Here is a 19,784-nt window from a genome sequence, read left to right as displayed (position 1 = left end):
TATGAGTGAATTAGTTCTTAAAAACATGGGAAAAAAGGTGATCAGCAACTTGAAGTGCCCTGCAAACTGCAGAAATTCAGTAAAAGGTGACCAAAAATGAGCTAAAATTTAGCTTTATAAAAGAGAGAGCGAGAGCGACAATGGAAAATTATCAAATAACTACGAAACAGTGTGAAGAAATCTACGTTTAAGATTAGGAATCAGAAATCAGAATATAACATAATATAAAAAAAATAATAATATTTTTATTTTTTAATTTTCATTCCTTGTTTTTGTTCTTTTACCTCTTGAAAGCTGATTTTACGTAATTTTACGTAAACTTTTTATTTTTTCTTGCTATTTTTTGGGTTTCTTATTAAGTTGTTTATCTCCTTCTTTCCATGTTTTTTTAAGTAATCAAGTCAAATTATTCAGGTTTTAAAGCCTTTGGGGAGAGACCTCCAGCGCCTGGTTAAAATCCTCTTTAAATTATCCAGGGTGTCTGCAGGTCTTAAATTGTTGTAAAAAGTCTAATATTCATTTTTTAAAATATGCATATTAGGCCTTAAAAATCATTAAATAGTCACAAATTTTGATTTGTCAGGTGTTCATAGCCACGCACATTTTACAAAATTTAATTTCTCCATCTTCTAATTTCTTTTTGTCAAAATGAGTTAAGCTCTTCTGCATGAAAGTCCAAATTTTTGATGTCACAAATCTTTAAACCTACAATTACACCACTTTATATTTACCTGCATTGCTGTAAGAAAAAGATGATTTGCCCAAAAATCAGTCATCGATTTGGTTAAAAACGACTTAAAAGAGGTCTTAAAAAGCATTAAATACGAGTGTCTGATACCTGTAGATATCCTGAATCTGTCCATGCATCGACCCCAGAGCATGAACTCGTATCATTTTGGACGCTCATTGATCCGTCCGTATGAGCTAATCTCAGGCAAAAGCAGATGTACGTGGAGCCTGAAACTCTTTTTTTTAACATTTATAATAAACTGTGTCTTCAGGTTTTGCCAAACGGAGACAAGACAGAAGTGGGAGAGAACGGAGTGACTCTGAGCGGAGGTCAGAAGGCCCGACTCGCCCTCGCCAGAGCCGTTTACATGGTCAGTCCTCTGCACGAGAGTCGGTCTGCAGAAACCGCTGATAAAAGCACTCTCACGTCAATATGTATTTATTTCTGCTGTGTGGATGAAACTGAGTTTGTTAATGTTAAAGGGACAATTCACCCCAAAATCAAAAATGCGTGTTTTCTCTCCTACTTATGATGCTTTTTATCAGTCTGGATAGTTTTGGTGTAAGTTGAGTGTTGGATTTATCGACCGTAGAGACGTCTGCCTGCTCTCTGATATAATGGAGCAAGGTGTCATTCACAAAAATTAGAAAGAAATTAAGAAAAAGTACAAAAAAAATTGCCTAAAATTTAAAAAAAAAAAAAAAAAGTGACAAGACATGACATGACATGATGCAATTCGACACGATACCATATGATACACTTTATTTTGATACAATATGATTTGATTTTTTTCTCTTACATTTTTTAAAGTTTTTCTTCTAAACTTCCAACTTTAATTTCTGAGAATTTTCTGACTCGATTCTCAGAGAAAATAACTGGCTTTTTTTGACAATATTGACGTGAAGAATCCAATCCACTTTAATTATATAGCACGATTTTAACAAACACAAGGTTTCCAAAGTGCTGCACAGCGAGGTAATAAGCACAATAAATAAAACAGCAGAAACACAGTAAAAATGATAAACACAGTATGATAAAATAAAATAAAATAAAAAAAACACAAATAAAATCACATAAAATAAATAAAGTGCACTGCCGCACAAGATAAAAATAAAAATATAAAAGTATGCACATACACATAAAGTTATAAAATCAACACACTACAAAGAAACAAAACAAAAAAAATTAATTTGATTTGTTTTTATTTATTTATTTCAAACATGTAAAAAAGGAAATAGAGAAATTATTATACAAAACAGATATGAAGCCTGAAAAAAGCTGTTTAAAAATGATAATATTTCTGTAAAATAATTTTAAATATTTTTAAATACCTGCAATGATATTTGTAAATATAGTTCTTCAATATCTCTTTTCAGAAACCATGACCCAGTTAGTCAAGATAATCCATAGACCTTGTTTTGAGCAGTTTCATTTAGGAACTATTTTCTTTTAGCTAAATTAGTCCTAATCCAACCGTATCACTGCGCAGAGTGAAGTGTGCAGAAAAACAGAAAACCATAATCAGCAGGTGTTTTCTTCAATTTTTGTTTACAGGACAAAGATATCTACCTCCTCGATGATCCGCTGGCGGCGGTCGATACCGACGTGGCCGAACACCTCATGAAGAAATGCATCATGGAGCTCCTCAGAGGGAAGACCAGAATCCTTTGCACACACCGCATAGAGTTTGTGGACAAAGCGGACACGGTCGTCCTCATGGACAACGGGACCATCGTCAGGACAGGTAGGAACAAAATCTGGTTTATGAGGGTGGAAATGTCACATGTGGTTGTTGTCATCAGGTGTCAAGATACAAAGAACCGACCTGCTGGTGTTTTAACACTAAAATCAGGGCAGCCTGTTGTTTATTATAATTAACCCTTTAAACCGGGACAAATCTGGTTTCTTTCAAAAACATGCAAAGAAGGCAATGGGCAACTTTATAAGGACATTAGCAAGAAATTAGGAAAAAGTACAAGAAAACAAACAGACAAAAAACAAAGGGAAAGTAAAAAAAAAAATTGATTTGATTCATTTTTTAAATTTTATTTATTTCAATCATATAAAAATACAGACATGAAACCTGAAAAAAACCCCCAAAAATTATAATAATTCTGTAAAATAATTTTAAATATCTAATAGTGATATTTGTAAACATGGTTTTTTGGACATATGTTCCAAGCTTTTATAAAATAATTTGTAAATCTGTTAATTTCTTGCAATTTATGAGACATTTCTTGCCAAGTTGTTTATTACATTTTTCCCCATGTTTGCAAAATAATTCAAACTAATTTTTTCAGAGTTCAAAAGTTTAAATCCTAGTGAAAAGTGTCTGATTGCAACACAAGAAAAGTGATGTTGCTCCACGTTTCAAAGGGTTAAAGAGGCATTATGTCATAATATAATATTACATCATTCATTATTTCTGTTATTTTCTGCAGACTAAAACGAATATGTTTCACAAGGTTTTCCACAGATTATGATAAATTAAATATATTTTTCTGTCAAGTGAAATTTCAGAACTAATCCTGAACATTTCCAATAACTTTAATGATAATAATAACAATAATGATAATATTTATACATGTTATTTTTAGGCGCTTTTCAAAACAATCAAGGTCACATTAGAAGGCAGTTATCAATGAAATTAACAAGACTAATTTATAGTGTATTAAATCATTATTTCCAGAGGTTTGTAAGTTATTTAATTTAAAGGTTTTGACAACATTACATCATTAGTATTATTATTACGCTCTTTTTGAGACATGAGTAAAAAAATGTAACAAATGCATCAACAGCAAGACATCAACCTCCAGCAGGAAATCTGCTCATGCAGAAATTGTTTATTCTTTACAAATAATAACTTGTTTCTGATGTGTATATTGTAGTTTACGTCATGATAGAGCGTATCGGCTGTAATCAGGAGCTTTTATAGATTCTTCTGACCCTTCAAAATAAACCCTGAACAATACATGTGAGAGCTAACGAGTCGCAGCATCTAAAATGATCTTCACAGATGCGTTTATGTAACATTGCTCTTAAAGTTGAGTAACGCTGCATGCTTTATTGCAGAGGAGACTTTGCTAACAAGACATACATATTTTTTGGAGCCCTTTTAATTTCACCTTTACTGTTCTTTCACTGTCAAACAGGCACACCAGCAGAAATCCTTCCTTTGGTCGAGGCCGTGCCCAAAAAACAGAAGAATGACCACAACAGGAAAGAGAAAGGTTTGTTTACCTTGAGTTGTGACCGCCTGACAGATAAAAGTGATGTGCAGCTTTTGTGTTGATTTCTAACATTTTGGTCCAGACTCAAACCTTTTTACAGACATTAATGTTGCCCAAAAGATGAATTTAAATGAATGGTTCTCTGATTTTTCCATTAGCGCCATCAGCAGGTCAGAGTTTTCACTCATCCAAGTGAAATATCTCAAATTCAAGTTGATAGATTGGCAACAACTTGTGCACATGACTGGTGATCCTCAGACTGATTGTTTAGCTACATGTGAAGTTCACATGTGCGGTTTTGAATGAAATCAACTTTTCAGAGTCAGTTTATTTACTATTTCCAGTAGAAACTTTATTGGAAAATGGTTACAAGAACTCAAAAACAGACAAAAAGACAATATAAACACAGTGGAAACAATATAAGTTAAAAGACCTAGGATAAAAAAATAGTAAAATAGTAAAAAGTAATAATAATAATAATAATAGAAACAAGTGCTGACATGTGGATAGGCTGACAATCACCTGAAACAAAATGCCTCATGACGCATGAAGCAAGAAATAAAGTGCAAAATTTAAGAAATAAAGTGCAACGTTTAAGAAATAAAGTGCACCGTTTAAGAAATAAAGTGCAACGTTTAAGAAATAAAGTGCAACATTTAAGAAATAAAGTGCAATGTTTAAGAAATAAAGTGCACCGCTTAAGAAATAAAGTGCAACATTTAAGAAATAAAGTTCGACATTTAAGAAATAAAGTTCGACATTTATGAAAAAAAGTGCAACATTTAAGAAATAAAGTGCAACATTTGAGAAATAAAATGCAACGTTTAAGAAATAAAGTGCAACATTTAGTTATTCGGGCTGTCAATCTCCCAACACAAGCAGTGTAAAATGTTTAAGTAAGTGACGTTGATTTTTTAGGGCTATCTGCAGCACACGGAAAGAAACTCTTCTTACAACTGGCTAAAAAAATCTCCTTATTTTATCTAATCTGATAATCTCACCAGTCTGTCACTGCTGTAGAAAAATCTGATTATTTTCACGTTTGTTCTCGGTTTTGAGCAGATGGTGTGGAGCAGGAGGACGAGGAGCCCGGTTCATCGCCTGATCTGCGCGTGGACGATGACCCCGACCGGTCGTTGGCGGAGCAGAAGCAGGCGGGCGGGCTGGCGTGGAGAGTTTACCAGACCTACTGGGCGGCTGTGGGCGGAGCGCTGGCCGCCTCCATCCTGATGTCTCTGCTCCTCATGCAAGGTTTGGATCGACCGCTCAGCTTTTCAGTGTGATCTGTGGTTAGTGATGACGCTCAGCAGACGCTCGCGGTCAAAGCGCCGCTGTCACACTGCAGCCCAAATGTTGTGATACTCAAATAGAAATGTTTATTTTATTTATTTATTAATATCCATGACAGGTTTGTTTCAGATGATTCGATAAAACGAATGAGCAATCAAACATAATGATGTTTATTTTATGTATATTGTAACCTGTGGGGGGATATAACTACGTTTATTTATTCAAGTATGGTACAATAATACAGTTTTGAGGTACTTTTTAAAATATTTATTTATTAATTTATTATTTTTAGATTTGGAATTGAACTACTTTTATTTATTCAAGTATGGTACAATAATACAATTTTGAGGTACTTTTTAAAATATTTATTTATTATTTTATTATTATATTATTTTATTTATTTTATTCAGTTTTATGCTACTTTATATTTCTACTCTACTACATCTTGGAGGTAAACATTGTTTAAACTTTAGTTTTGTTATCAGACTTCACAAAAAGTAGAAAAATTAACATTTTTCTTGTTTTAAATCAACATTTTTAACAATAAACTGCTGTGGGTTTTTTGTTTATTTGCTTTTTAGCGTCTAAGAACGTCTCTGACTGGTGGCTGTCTCACTGGATCTCAGAGCTGAAAAACAACGGATCCAACAGAACAAACGGTTCCTCCTCAGGTGCCTTCAGCTCACCTCACCTGCTCCTCTTCTCACCTGCAGGGTTAATGTGAGTTGGCCAATCAATACATTTTTTTAATTTCTAAACAAATATGTTTATTATTTTTTTAAGACAATTACAGATTTAAACATACAATCAATCAATAATACAATAATAGCATATACACAACTGTTAGATATCTCTTTCTTTATATATGTATATATATTTCACACATTTAGGCTCTGGAGCGGGCTGTGGGACGTGTCCGCGCTGGAGCGGGTTGTCGCACATTTAGGCTCTGGAGCGGGCTGTGGGACGTGTCCGCGCTAGTGCAGGCTTAGTTACTTAGTTAGTGTGACATTAACATCAGAATAGCATTAAAATTGTACGTTTATACACAAGAACCAGAACACTGTGTTTTATTTTTGTAGCAATTTGCATCACCTGTCCACAGAAGACTTTTAAAAATGCAAAATGCATCCATAAGTACACACACACACACACACACACACACACACACACACACACACACACACGCACACGCACACACAAACAGAAATACATCCACACAAAATGCAAAATACTGTGGTGTCTTCTTTGTTATTTAGTGTCAGAATAATGTTGTTTCTCTGCTCTTTGAATGTTCAAAGTCTGTCTGTCACTGTTTCAGTGAAATCTTAATTCACGTCTGCCCTCCAGGTCTCCTCTGTCCTCAGTGCAAACATTCACTTCAGGGAACCTGAGCTCTGATGTCCAGTTTTACCTGACGGTGTACGGCTCCTTAGCTGTGGCCAACACCGTCTTCACCGCCCTCCGATCCTTCCTCTTTGCCTACGGAGCCATCTGCGCCGCCACCACCATCCACAACAGACTCCTGGACCGGGTCCTTAAGGTGCGTCATATGACCGTCGGTGCTCCTCAGGGCCGAGCCGAGCAGACTGAGCGTTTGTTTTTTTTGGCAGCTCCAGGCTGCAGACTGAAAGGATATCGGTATAAAACTTGTTTGACATTATCGTTTGACATTTGCCTTTTTTTGACAAGAATTAAAATCAAATCCTGTTACTTTGTTCGATCTGAAGCCTTCTGCAGGAAAACAGTTATCCAAGTTCAGCATTAATGCTGGAAACATGGAAAAACAACCAGGCTGGCTCTGTCCAAAGATAAAATACACATCTGAAGATCAACTGTTAATTATATCTCATTTTGTAAAATCTGTACAAATTATGCATTGAGAAAGTTGTGGATTTGTGGAGAGTTAGTACTGATTTACGACTTGATTAACCCTTTGAAATCTCAGCAAATTAGCTTGATTTATGTCAGAAACATGAAAGGAAGACAGTGAGTAACTTGAGAAGATATCACCCAAAAAATTGGCAAAAGAATACTGAAAATTTACAAGAAAATCACCTGAAAATCAGTAAAAATAAAACCAAACAAGAAAATGAAAATAAGTGTTTAAAATTATATTATATATTCTGTACATAATATATTCTGTGTACTCTGTTACACATTTCATTTTTTAAATACTTAATTCTAGTAATCAAACATATAGTTTCTGGACATTTTTTTTCTTTTTGATAATTTTCTCATATTTGTTTCTTTCTTTAGTTTTCTACACTTTTTCCACATCATTTTCTTTTTTTTAAAAAAAACCTTTTTTTTTGGAATTTATCATAATTAGTGCTTTTTTTGGGGTCATATGTTGTTAAGTTGCCTTTGCAATAAAACGATAATAATACGAGTTATGATATTTACACACCAGTAGTCAAGTGGTCTATTATTAAAATAAAAATATTGATAAGAGCCGCTTTAAGATGGATTTTAAGAAATATTTTATTTAATCTGAACCACTTGGGTTAATTAAAGGTTAAATAATTCTAACTTCCTGTTTACATCCTCTCCTCAGGCCACTGTGACCTTCTTCGACACGACCCCGATGGGTCGCATCCTCAACCGTTTCTCCTCGGACCTTTACACCGTGGACGACAGCCTGCCGTTCATCCTGAATATCCTGCTGGCCAACGTGTTCGGCCTGCTGGGCATGCTGGTGGTGATCAGCTGCGGCCTCCCCTGGGTCCTGGTGCTGCTGCTGCCGCTGGCGCTGGTCTACCACCGCACGCAGCAGTTCTACCGACACACGTCTCGAGAGCTGAAGCGCCTGTGCAGCATCACGCTGTCGCCCGTCTACTCGCACTTCTCTGAGACGCTGACGGGGCTCGGGACCATCCGGGCCAGCGGCGCCTCTGCCAGGTGAGACGCAGCAACAGACCTTTTTAGAGTCTCGTAGGTACTGAGATCGATATATATATTTTTTAACAATATTTTTGTAGAAATTTCAAGTGTACATCAATATACTAATATATATATATATGTAGGAAATTTTTTTTTTTTAAATTTATTTTTACATTTTTTTAGTCGTTTGTTTGTTTGTTTTCATCTGTTTGTATTTTTCTTCTAAGGATTTCTTACGTGTATAATGTATTTTTATTTATATAATTTTTAATTATTATTATTGATTTATTTTGTGTTTTGTAATATATACATACGTATATGAGATATTTGATTTTGTGACCATAGGTGACATTTTATGTTAAAAGTTCAATGAAATATTAATGAAAAAAAGTATAATAAAATAACAGATTATAGATTAACTGTATTACATAAATAAATAATTAGCTTTTTTATTATTATTATGATTATGATGGTGATGATGATGATGATTATCAATATTGTTAATAATAATAATAACAGGAATATTAATATTAATATTAATATTAATATGAATGCTGCTGCCACTACTGCTAACAATAATGATAATAAAAAAATCATTAAAAATGGAATACTGAGATTAGTATTTGAGATTAAAAACAATAATAAAAAAAATACTGAGATTAACATTTGAGATAAAAACAGGATAACAATAGATCAGCTGATATTCTAACATAAGTATTTTTCGACGCCTAAAATCTGGTTATTAAAGAATATTCACAGTTGATAGATAAAGTCAGCGCTCTTTGGTGGACAGACTCTTCATGACAATGTTTCTAAATTACTCTGATGGTGTTTCTGAGCTGTGATTTTTTTTACTTAGTCCAATATAGACTTAAAAAAAAGATATTTAAAATAAGTGACTGATGTATTGAGGTCTAGACCTTATTTTATTTTCCAGAGTGTTTGCTGAAGCTCGAGGTTTCTGCTCACAGGGATTACTTTAACACACATTTACTACATTATTTGAAACTTTTGCCATATTTAATGTGAACATGCAACACTTTAACATTATATAATTGGCAGAAAATAATTTCAAACATAATAAATTCACTTTAAAATCGTCACCTGTCACACAGTCACAGACTAAATGATTTTGTCGTTCCAGGTTTGAGGAGGAGATCGCCAGGCGTCTGGAGCAAAACCAGCGCTGCCTGTTCCTGAGCAACGCCGCCAGTCAGTGGCTGAACATCCGCCTGCAGCTGATTGGCGTTGCCGTGGTGACCGGCCTCGGCGTGATCGCTGTCGTCCAGCACCAGTATAACTCTGTCGATCCAGGTGAGTCTGAGCAGAGTTTGGTGACTCTGAGCTCCGGTAATGTGAGGGGGTTCGGTTCTGTGATGTGTGTCTCTGCCTGGCTGCAGGTCTGGTGGGTCTGTCTCTGTCCTACGCCCTGTCCATCACCATCCTGCTGAATGGCCTCATTTTAAACTTCACCCAGACGGAGATGCAGCTGGTGAGCGTGGAGAGAACCGAGGAGTACTCCACCGGCCTTCCCAGCGAGCCGCAGCAGCAGAGCACACAGGTGAGAGCCTCCGCAGCACCGCCGCAAACTCACGCCGATAATCGCACTCAAGAAACACAAGTTTCTCTTTGCAGTGGTTTCCAACCAGTCTAACAGGGTCCAGATTTTTCCTTAAACCTCAGATCAACACACAGACTTAAAACAAATTCAATTTATTTACATGATTTCATTCAATCGCTGGATTTAAACCGTCTTGATGCCCTTTAACTTTATTTAGCCACATTTAAATCAAAGTAACGAGTTCAACCTAAAACTCAGTAAAATCAGAGTGTTAAAGCAAGAAGTTTCGGCTCAGAAGTAATAATAATAAAAAAACATTAAAACCATCGCAATAGCAGAAAGACCTAATTCAGACTTATTCAGGCTGCTCCAGTGTTTAATATTTTTGCAGCATAATATGTAAATATTATTATAAAAAGAAAGAAATTTTCGAGATGGTTTGTAATCCAGGCCAGTATATCGCTGCAAAAATAAATCAGGTTTATTTATTCAACTGACAAGTTTAAAAAAGAACCCATTTTTAAATTGTAATAATTATAATAAACACTTTTTTTTATAAAGACTTGCTTTTATGTTATTTCTCATATTTAGCATTATCTTTTTATTTTCTTTTTACGTATTATATTTATTCATAATTAATTTGTCTTGCTCTTGTCTGGCTCTCTGTTGTCATATTGCCTTCTGAGTTTTCTGCTTTTTTCTTCTGGTTTTTAAAGGTGTTTTAAAAAGAAGTTATTATTATTATGAAGTGGGAATTATTATCATTATTATTATTATTTTCAATATTAAATTTGGGGGGGTTTCATGTCCATAGGGGAAATAGTTGCTTACATTAAACAAATGAAATGCAAAAAATTAAGTTAGTTTGTCGTATGATTTAACCGCGCAAAATATTTTTAGGGTGAATTTCTATTGAAGATATCCTCTGTTTATGTAACCACTGTTGTTTCGACACCAGCTGCCCCCGGCGTGGCCCGAGCAGGGCTGGTTGGAGTTCCGCGATGTGGTTTTGGCCTACAGGGACGGTCTTCCCAACGCCCTGGACGGGGTCAGCCTGGTGGTGCGACCCGGGGAGAAGGTGGGCATTGTGGGACGGACTGGCTCCGGAAAGTCCACGCTGTTCCTGGCCCTGTTCCGTATGGTGGAGCTGAACCAGGGTCAGATCCTCCTGGACGGGCTGGACATCAGCACTGTGGGCCTGGCTCAGCTCAGGTAGGCCCGGAGGGGTATCTGCAGCTCCAATAATACATATTCTGGTTGTGATATTGATTATTATTTCAAAGATTGGGTTCAGTTTTCTTTATTTTGTCCTGAATGACTGAATTTTCAGTTTTGGGTAAACTGTCCTTTTAAAACCTTTTCGGTGGGCCCTCCGCAGGTCCAGGCTGGCCATCATTCCTCAGGACCCCTTCCTGTTCAGCGGGACCATCAGGGAGAATCTGGACCCGTGTGGGCGACACGCAGACCACCAGCTGCAGGACGTGGTGGACCAGTGCCACCTCGGCTCTGTGGTCAGCAGGATGGGTGAGAGACAGGAGACAGAGGGGGGCGGGCTGTGTTCATGCATGTGTCCTAAATGTAGTCCAGATTGTGTATTTGAGTGTAATCAGTGAATTTGCAGCTCAGCTCCTACAATAAGTCTAAAATACACTGTGGAAACTAAATAGTTACATTCAGACTGTTCAGGTCCAAAAATGCTCCATTGAAACCCATTCAAACTGACATTTTTGATCCCACAGCCATCAGAGCAGAAAAACAGGACTTGTATTATTTCTGGGTGTCATTCTGGGGTGTTGCCTTTAAATTGGTATTTTTTTCTATTTTCCACATGATTACATCATTTTTACCATGTTTGGCATATGGAGGAAATACATGCTATTTCCACGAGGTGACCTGTAACAATCAATGCTGCTGCTGATCACTGACAGATCCCAGACTGAGACTGGCAAAAAAAACAACCTACTTTGTTTGTAGTATTTTGAAAATAATTCATTTTTTGTATTTTTTTTCATCCAAGAACGTAGTGGCATCATGACAAAAACATGGCCGAACATTAATGAATATTTGATATTTAGGACTGATGTTGGTTAAAAAATAAACCTAAATTTAAATAAACTTAAAGCTTGATTTTGAAAAGCACATTTTGTGCGCAGAGCGATGCGAGTGTGTGTATTAAAGGGTTAATGACGATAACCTGGGATGACAGAGAATTAAGGATGAGCATAAGAGCTCGTTAAGCCAAGGTGTGTCTTTTTTGAATCTGCACACCTGACTCACAGTCCTTTGACTAAAAAATCCTCTCCACCCTTCATCATTCCTGACTGGTCACATGATCAGAGACAGTTTGACGGACAATCAGAGGACGTCTCTTTGACTGAATGTGATTGATCACTCAGAACATCTGAAGGCAGCGTGCACACAGGACCGCTCACAGGACGCTGTGGTGATTATGTCACATAAAATCAGGTCATAACTAAAGTCTACTTATCATCTTTGCCTCCTTTTTAAATTTTCTTCCTCCTCTCTTGTGAGTTTTTATTTATTTTTTAAAGAAAAGTCGAGGACAGAGGATAGAGTAGACAGTCTTTACTGTTATTGTACAATATACAGTAAAATTAAGAGCACTATGATCTGTGCAATAAAAAGAAACACTGACAAAAACAACCAGAAACAACAACGGGTTCCAAAAAGATGAAAAAAAAATAAATAAAATAATAATAATAATTTGTAGTAGTGGACTCAAGTGTATATTTTATTAAATTAAGTTTTATTGCTGCTCTAAAATAAATGTAGTTATTGCTTAAATTAATGTTATTGCAGTAAAAGAAATGTAATGTATACATTATTATGAATGTATTATGGCACTAGCATAAATGTGTTTATTAATCTAAAAACTACTGTTATTACACTAAGATAAATAGAATTATTGAAATGGTCAGTGTCATTTTTGAGGCTAAATAAATGTTAAATAAATGAAACCACCACACTATACTGAATGTAATTATTTTTCTAAATTAAATGTGATTATTACATTAAAATATACACAGTTATTGCACAAAAATAAATATAATTACTAAAATGTTATGAGTGTAATTTTTGCAGCAAAATAAATATTATTATTTCTCTAAAAATGAAAAAAAATGAACTCATTACACTAAATTGAATGTAACTATTGCATTTAATTCAGTGCAATAATTGTATTTAAATAAATAAGATTATTGCACTAAAATATATATAATGATTGCACTAAAATAAAAGCAATAATTGCTCTACTATGAATGTAAGTATTGCACTAAAATAAAGGCAATAATTGTACCATAATAAATGTATTGTATCAGAATAGATTTAAGTATTGCTCTAAAATACATGTAATTATTGCTTAAAAATAAATGTAATTACTGCAATAGCATGAATGCAATTATTGAGGCAAAAAAATGACCCTTTAGGCTCAAGTGGAGGCAGTTTTGGAGGAAAAACAGCCGACACTCCTCCTGCAAGTTTACAGTTTTAAGGAAACATAAAAATGACCTGGAGTGGTGCAGCTTCAGGTGTGCTTCCTCTGTAATACCTTTTTGTAAACATGTGTGTGTGTGTGTGTGTGTGTGTGTGTGTGTGTGTGTGTGTGTGTGTGTGTGTGTGTGTGTGTGTGTGTGTGTGTGTGTGTGTGTGTGTGTGTGTGTGTGTGTGTGTGTGTGTGTGTGTCAGGTGGTCTGGATGCCGAGGTCGGGGAGAGAGGAAAGTCCTTCTCGGTGGGACAGAGACAGCTGCTGTGTCTGGCCAGAGCTCTGCTGACTCAGGCAAAGGTGAGACCTCACCTGTATCATTACTCAGCAATAACTCTGACATGAAGCAACTGCAACAGATCAATGATGCTCTTAAAGTCATTTATTATCATATTTTTTATGTATGACTTTATTTCCTTCTTCTTTTTATTTTTTTTACATGACACTTTTTATACCAAAGTTAAAGGGACAGTTGACCCCAAAATAATAACTATATATTTTGCACACACTTGTTTCTGTGCAGTGATACAGTTTGCAGGTGTAGTTTGGTAGAGAGAAAATAGTTCCTACATAAAGCTGCTCACAGAGAAATGCATTTCTTTGAGCTCCACAAGTCAAATGAAAGAAAGAAAGAAAAATAATTCAAGAAAGTAAATAGTACAAAAAAATACCTGAAAACAATGAAATGACTTTAAAAAAAATGCTTAAATATTAAAATAATTCTGTAACTTAATTTTAGATATTTATTTATAATAATGATAAATATAGTTATTTATAGCTATAATATAGCTATTTTTTTTTTTTAATTTCCCCTAAATATTTTTCCCTTGCATTAAAAATATATATATATATATATATATATATATATATATATATATATATATACATATATACACACATATATAATTTCTTGCAATTTATGGAACTTTTTAAACCAAGTTTCTCATTGCTTTATTTTCCATGTTTTTGAAAAAAAAAGCACCATGTGGTCAGTGTTTAAAGGGTTAAATTCTTGTGAAAAGTGTCTCAAAGCAGCACAGAAAAATTAATATTACTTCAGGTTTTAAAGGGTTAGCATTTATTATATTTTTATTTATTTTTGTTTTTTTTAATTTCAGTCTCATGTGATTTAGAACGACAAACTCTGCTTCCGTCTCCAAAAAGCAGGCGATGTGTCTGTTTACAGTGCAGACAAACAAGCTTGTGCTGCTTTGAAAAAAAAGTCAATAACTGGGTGTTTTCCATCACGCTATGAGCAATTAGTGTCTCATGTTGCATAAAAGTTTTCCACACAGCAGCAGGTCACAGTGGAGCAGGTTACATCTAACCGCTCACTGTGGCTAAAACTTTCCAAAAATCAGTTAGTGTTATAGAGAGTTATTACTGCTCTTTTATTTCAAAATATATCACAAAAAAAACGCAAAAACAGCTTAAACATGGTGCATCTGAAACAAGTTCCTACCCAACCTTCTGGTTTCCAGCAGCTGGATCATTAATGACTTTAAGGCCAGACTGAAAAAGGACAGAATAAACAGACATATGTTTGTATACATACATACAAAACGTCTGACTCATTTCACGGAAGGGTTTATAATTCAGTGTACGGCCGCACCTTTTTCGTGTAATTGGCTCTATTTATATCAGGCTTCTCACCTGTTTACAGGTTAGAGTGTGACATTCACACACGGCAGGGGAGAAAGTCATCAGCCCAAACTTTTGTCCTTCAAAAGACCTTTTTTATTTTGACTCTAATTGAGAGTTTACTTGCAGTTTCTTTAATGCATGTGCCACACTGCCTGTGTCGAGAGTACATCTAAAGTACACGAGAGCTGTGTAACTTTCAACACTCCTGCTGTAACGACATGTTTGTATTTAAAAAGGAGTTTGTCTGTTGACTTTACAACTGCTGCTTTTTCCTTCGTGCAGCAGCACGAGACGGTAAACATTTATCCAGGACACAATGCAACGTACAGGGTTCGTACGAACATGAAAAATCTGGAAAAGTCATGGAATTTGCAGTTAGGGTTAGTTTTTTTCAATTACCAGCCGTGGAAAAACTAAATATACCCTGAAAGTTTTGGAAAAGTCATGGGATTTTGTTTTACAAACCTGTTTATTAACACATGTTGAGTTCAAAGACAGATGTCATAAATTAAAAAAACCCACGGATAATTTCTGTTTTTACAGTTTCTGGCTGTGATCAGTGGTGTCATGAAAGGGATTTAAAAAAAGAGAGAATTTGATGCTTTTTTCCAACCGAAAATAAATGTAGGTTTTTTTTATAGAATTTTTTGGTGATATTGAAGATGTGTTTACCTTAAAAATCCACTCCCCGGTCCCCCTAAAAATGACATTTTTAAGGAAAACATGTTTTTTTTTTTTTTTTAAATCACAAAAACATTTCAAAGAAAATATAAAACTAAAAGGCATGTTTTCTTTAAAAATACAAATATTTTAACTTGTATGCCCCTCCCCTAAAGCCAAAATCAAAATCACAGGTCCCTTACCAGTGCTTGAAAAAATATTTTACATGCCTCCCCCTCTTTGAAACCCCCCCCCCCCTCCATAAATAACAAACAGTCCCTAAATTATATTAAAATATTAGGTTTAAATAATCCTTATCCTGCTCTGAATTATTTTCTTTAAATTTATAGTAATATACATTTAAAAAAGCTATCATATATAATTAAAAAGAGAATTTATGGTCTTTAAAATTTGCCTTTAAAGTTATTGAAATGCATTTGTAAAGATATGTATGAACCCTTGATTTGGTGCAGTAACTCTATAATAAATGCTGTCCGTGTGCATCTTATATTACGGGTTTTTGTTGACAGAGTGACACAAAGTAAATTTCACATTGCGGTGTTTGTCTGCCTCCCTCGTACCATCGTTCCCAGTCGCTCCTGTGCTGCTGTGATCTCTGTTTCTGATGAACGAGCTCCAAATCACGGCACCATAACCTCTGTTTCCTCGTGCAGCTCCTGTGTATTGACGAGGCCACAGCCAGCGTGGATCAGAAGACGGACAAACTGCTGCAACAGACCATCAGAGAGACGTTTCAGGACAAGACTGTCCTCACTATTGCACACAGGTAAAATATTTTCTAATGCAAATGTATTTAAAAAGTTTGATTTTTGTATTTTATAATGGATTTTTTTTTAAAAAAAAAGTCCTTCCTTTAAACTCTTGTTTTTTTTTGTCCTACATGGAAATATATTTTTAAAAATAATAATAACATGTTTTTGTCTCCAGGATCAACACCATCATGGACTGCGACAGGGTGCTGGTGATGCATGCTGGGAAGGTGGCGGAGTTCGACACCCCGGCTGCTCTCTGCCAAACTGACCGCTCCATCTTCCACAGGCTGGTCGGCTTGAGAGGAGAGTGAGGCGACTAAGAGGAAAAGATTTATTTTTATATTTTCATCGTGCAGGTTTGCTGAGAACTCGCTGCATTTTTCCGCTCCGTCCAGCTTCGCACTTTTACAGCTTTTACAGCTTTTACAGCTCGCATTTAAAAAGTCTTCTACTGTTGGAGCGAAAAAGGAGACAAAATGCCTTCTTCAAAGGTTTGATTTGCCTGGGAAATAATGGGTTTGTGGATATTTTCTTATTTTTTGCTGATTTAGTTTCTTTAAATTGATCATTTTAATGTTGAAACAGCGTCAACTGAAATGTTCTTGAATGTCTGAATTTTCTTTGTGAGGAACTAAAACCTACTCGTCCCTTAAATGGCTTTTTTCTCCTCCTTGGTCAGATTTTTGTGGGACGTTTTTAACTACAAGGCAATACGTTTGCGCTGCATATTCATAAATTAACAAGTTGTCCAGCTGAGATTTGTTTTGATTTATTACTGCAAGCAGGTATTGTCAGCATGCCGTACTTTAGAGTCACTATACTCAACCGGTCCTTCATCGTCTGACTAGATTTATTCTTTTCGCTGATTCAGAGTTTTTGTGGAGCTGTTTCAGTGTACTACTTTATTGTATATTTCTATATTCTTCTTACTCAGTATGCACTAGGGGAAAAAATCATCCAGTAATAGGCTTCTGTTCACCGGCCATAGTGGCTGATGGGAGACATTACCTTCAGTCACGTTTGATTATTTTGGAAGTAACAGTTAAAAGGATGAAATATAAAAATGCATATTCTCTGTCGGCTATAGATGTAGACAGTTGCAAAAAGCTCCCAGAGTAAAGAAATCATTTTAGTTGAATAAGCATTAATCTAAGAACCTAATATAAACATATTTCTGTTGAAAAATTGGAAAAGCATTGATTTATATAGAAAAAATATCTGTGTACCGTTACGTTATGTCAGATGTCACTGCAGGTTCAGGAGCCTGTTTCTGGTTTCAGGAGTATTTCTTGAGCAATATCAGTTTGACACAACAGCTTAACGCTAATTTGAATGAATGATCTTTGTGTCAGTAATCTCAAATCTCAAAAGTGGAAGTTGATGACGGATCACTTTACAATCATCCGAAAGTTTTCTGTACTTACTGTTCTATTTTCAGAATAGTTGAAGATGAAAAGATGGGATTTAAATGAAGATCTATCTTTGATAGTGTTGTCAGTTACTCTGTTGCAGTGTTTGAAGGATTTAACATCCATTCTCTGGGAACAGCGTTGAAATAATGACTTTTAGTGTGTTTTGGTGTTCCTCAGGGAAGCTGTTTTGGTCCTCTGATGTTTTTGTTATATGTGCAAACAACAAAATGTTGATTTCTGCAGCTACGGTCTATACCTACTTCTGTTCATTTCTTCCGCTGCCAGTTTGTTAGGAGTTCACAGCTGCACCCCAAAGAGAGAAAACGAGAGGCGGGACTTTTATTGACTGTGCTCCTAAATCTTTGACTTTGAAACGTTTTACCAAAAGACTAAAGAGACAGAAAGCTTTCATAACTGACCACTTAACACACTTTTTTATGTTTTTTTTTCTTTTTTAAGGTTATTTTTTGGAACATTTTTGCCTTTATTGGACAGTTGACAGCGAGGATTCATACAGAAAACCAGAGAAGCACATTGGCTGTCTTTTGTGGGAGTGGATGTGAGAGCCGTATACATCAAGTTCATTGTGATTAACATATTACATAAGACGATAATCTCAGAGGTTTCGAATGGCACGCATGAATTGCCTGGTTACTTTTCATACCTTGATATTACCTTTGTCACTTAGTTATTGTTACACTTATCAAAACAAAAATGCAGCCAGTGTGTGTGTGTGTGTTTTGGTCATTTCTAAACACAAGGTCTTTTCTTGCAACCAGGCGGGATGTTTTTAGGATAAACCAGAGGATTCAGTCTCACTGGAGGCGAAGATTCAAACCTCCAGTCTGTGTTGTGTTAGTCGTCTCTTGTCTCTGTTTATAATGTGTTTCCGTTACAAAAACAACTACGACTTAATTTACCTATATTTTTCCAAACCTGTGTATACATCAGAACATGTCACCTCCCTGACAGTTTTATACTGTATTGAGATATTTTATGGATTTAAACTTTTTGAACATGAATAACTGTTGGTGCATGAAACTTTAAGAGTATGTGAAAAAAATCCTGAAAATATCTGGTAACATGGGAAGAAAGCAAATGACCCAAAAATTTGCAACAAATTAGGAAACTTGCCTGAAAATTGGTTAAAAAAAAGAAATCTTTAATTGTAATGATTATAAATATTGTTTTTTTCCTTGCCATTTTTCTAGACACCTTTCCTAGAGAAAAAATATTTGTCAGATCTATTAATTTCTTGCAATTTGTGGATCATTTCTTACCAAGTTGCTCATTGCATTTCTCCCCATGTTTCTGAAATAATTCTGAAATTCAATTTGCTAAAGATTCAAAAGTTTAAATCCTTGAGAGAGGTGTCTGAAAGCAGCACAAGAACAGTGACGTCTCTCCAGGTTTCAAAGGGTTAACAGATAATAGCTGGAAAATAGATGCAGATTCATGGTTTTTTGAGCGACTAATGGATTAATTGAATGATCATTTGAGCTCAAATGTAAATGTAAATCAAATTTAACCCCTTAAAACCTGAGAGAATTGGCTTGATTTCTTACAGTAACATGGAAAGACGGCATTTAGCAACTCAGGTAGAAACGAACCGAAAATTTGCACAAAAACATTGAAAAGTAAAAGAAATATACCTAGAAATTAGTAATTACAAAAATTCATCATGAAAAAAGTTGTTGATCACCTTGTTTCCTATGTTTTTTGTTTGTTTATTTTTAAAAACAAGCAAATTTTCTGAAGATTTAAATACCTGTAAAGGTGTCTTAACGAAGCACAAGAAAAATGATTTAGATCCAGGTTTCAAAGGGTTAAATACAAATACTGACTGAAAGAAAAATCTTTTCTGGATGTGCAGTTGGTATTATGCATTGTTATACTGAGCAATTTAAAGCCATTGAATACACAAAACTAAACTGTGATAATATGGTTTATTTAAAAATCTCATAAATTGTTTGTGAAGGATTTCTTTTGTTGTTTGTTTTATAATTAAAGTCCTCGTAATAAATCAGTTGATTTTGGAGTAAACACTGTTGCCACGCCTGTTTTTTTCACCAGGTTTTCCTGAGAACGGAGCCGTTCT

At 35.2% G+C, this 19,784-nt stretch overlaps 1 protein-coding gene across 1 annotated transcript in view; it reads left to right on the top strand.

Moving 5' to 3' along the window:
- abcc10 (ATP binding cassette subfamily C member 10) overlaps positions 1-19,729 on the top strand; it is a 29,516-nt gene extending 9,787 nt beyond the window's left edge. The window contains 14 exon segments of the mRNA XM_088075002.1: positions 1,002-1,100; positions 2,285-2,474; positions 3,883-3,960; positions 5,023-5,211; positions 5,832-5,970; positions 6,601-6,793; positions 7,808-8,151; positions 9,278-9,447; positions 9,534-9,694; positions 10,653-10,906; positions 11,073-11,218; positions 13,400-13,497; positions 16,176-16,288; positions 16,450-19,729. Of these exon segments, the coding sequence (XP_087931128.1) occupies positions 1,002-1,100; positions 2,285-2,474; positions 3,883-3,960; positions 5,023-5,211; positions 5,832-5,970; positions 6,601-6,793; positions 7,808-8,151; positions 9,278-9,447; positions 9,534-9,694; positions 10,653-10,906; positions 11,073-11,218; positions 13,400-13,497; positions 16,176-16,288; positions 16,450-16,585 (2,310 nt within the window). The 3' untranslated portion in view covers positions 16,586-19,729.
- The last annotated feature ends 55 nt before the right edge of the window (positions 19,730-19,784 follow it).

Source organism: Plectropomus leopardus, chromosome 3 (assembly GCF_026936395.1).
Source record: "Plectropomus leopardus strain MGB_pleo_1.0 chromosome 3, ASM2693639v1, whole genome shotgun sequence".
Classification (NCBI taxonomy): Eukaryota; Metazoa; Chordata; class Actinopteri; order Perciformes; family Serranidae; genus Plectropomus; species Plectropomus leopardus.
This window is presented reverse-complemented; position numbering and strand designations above follow the sequence as displayed.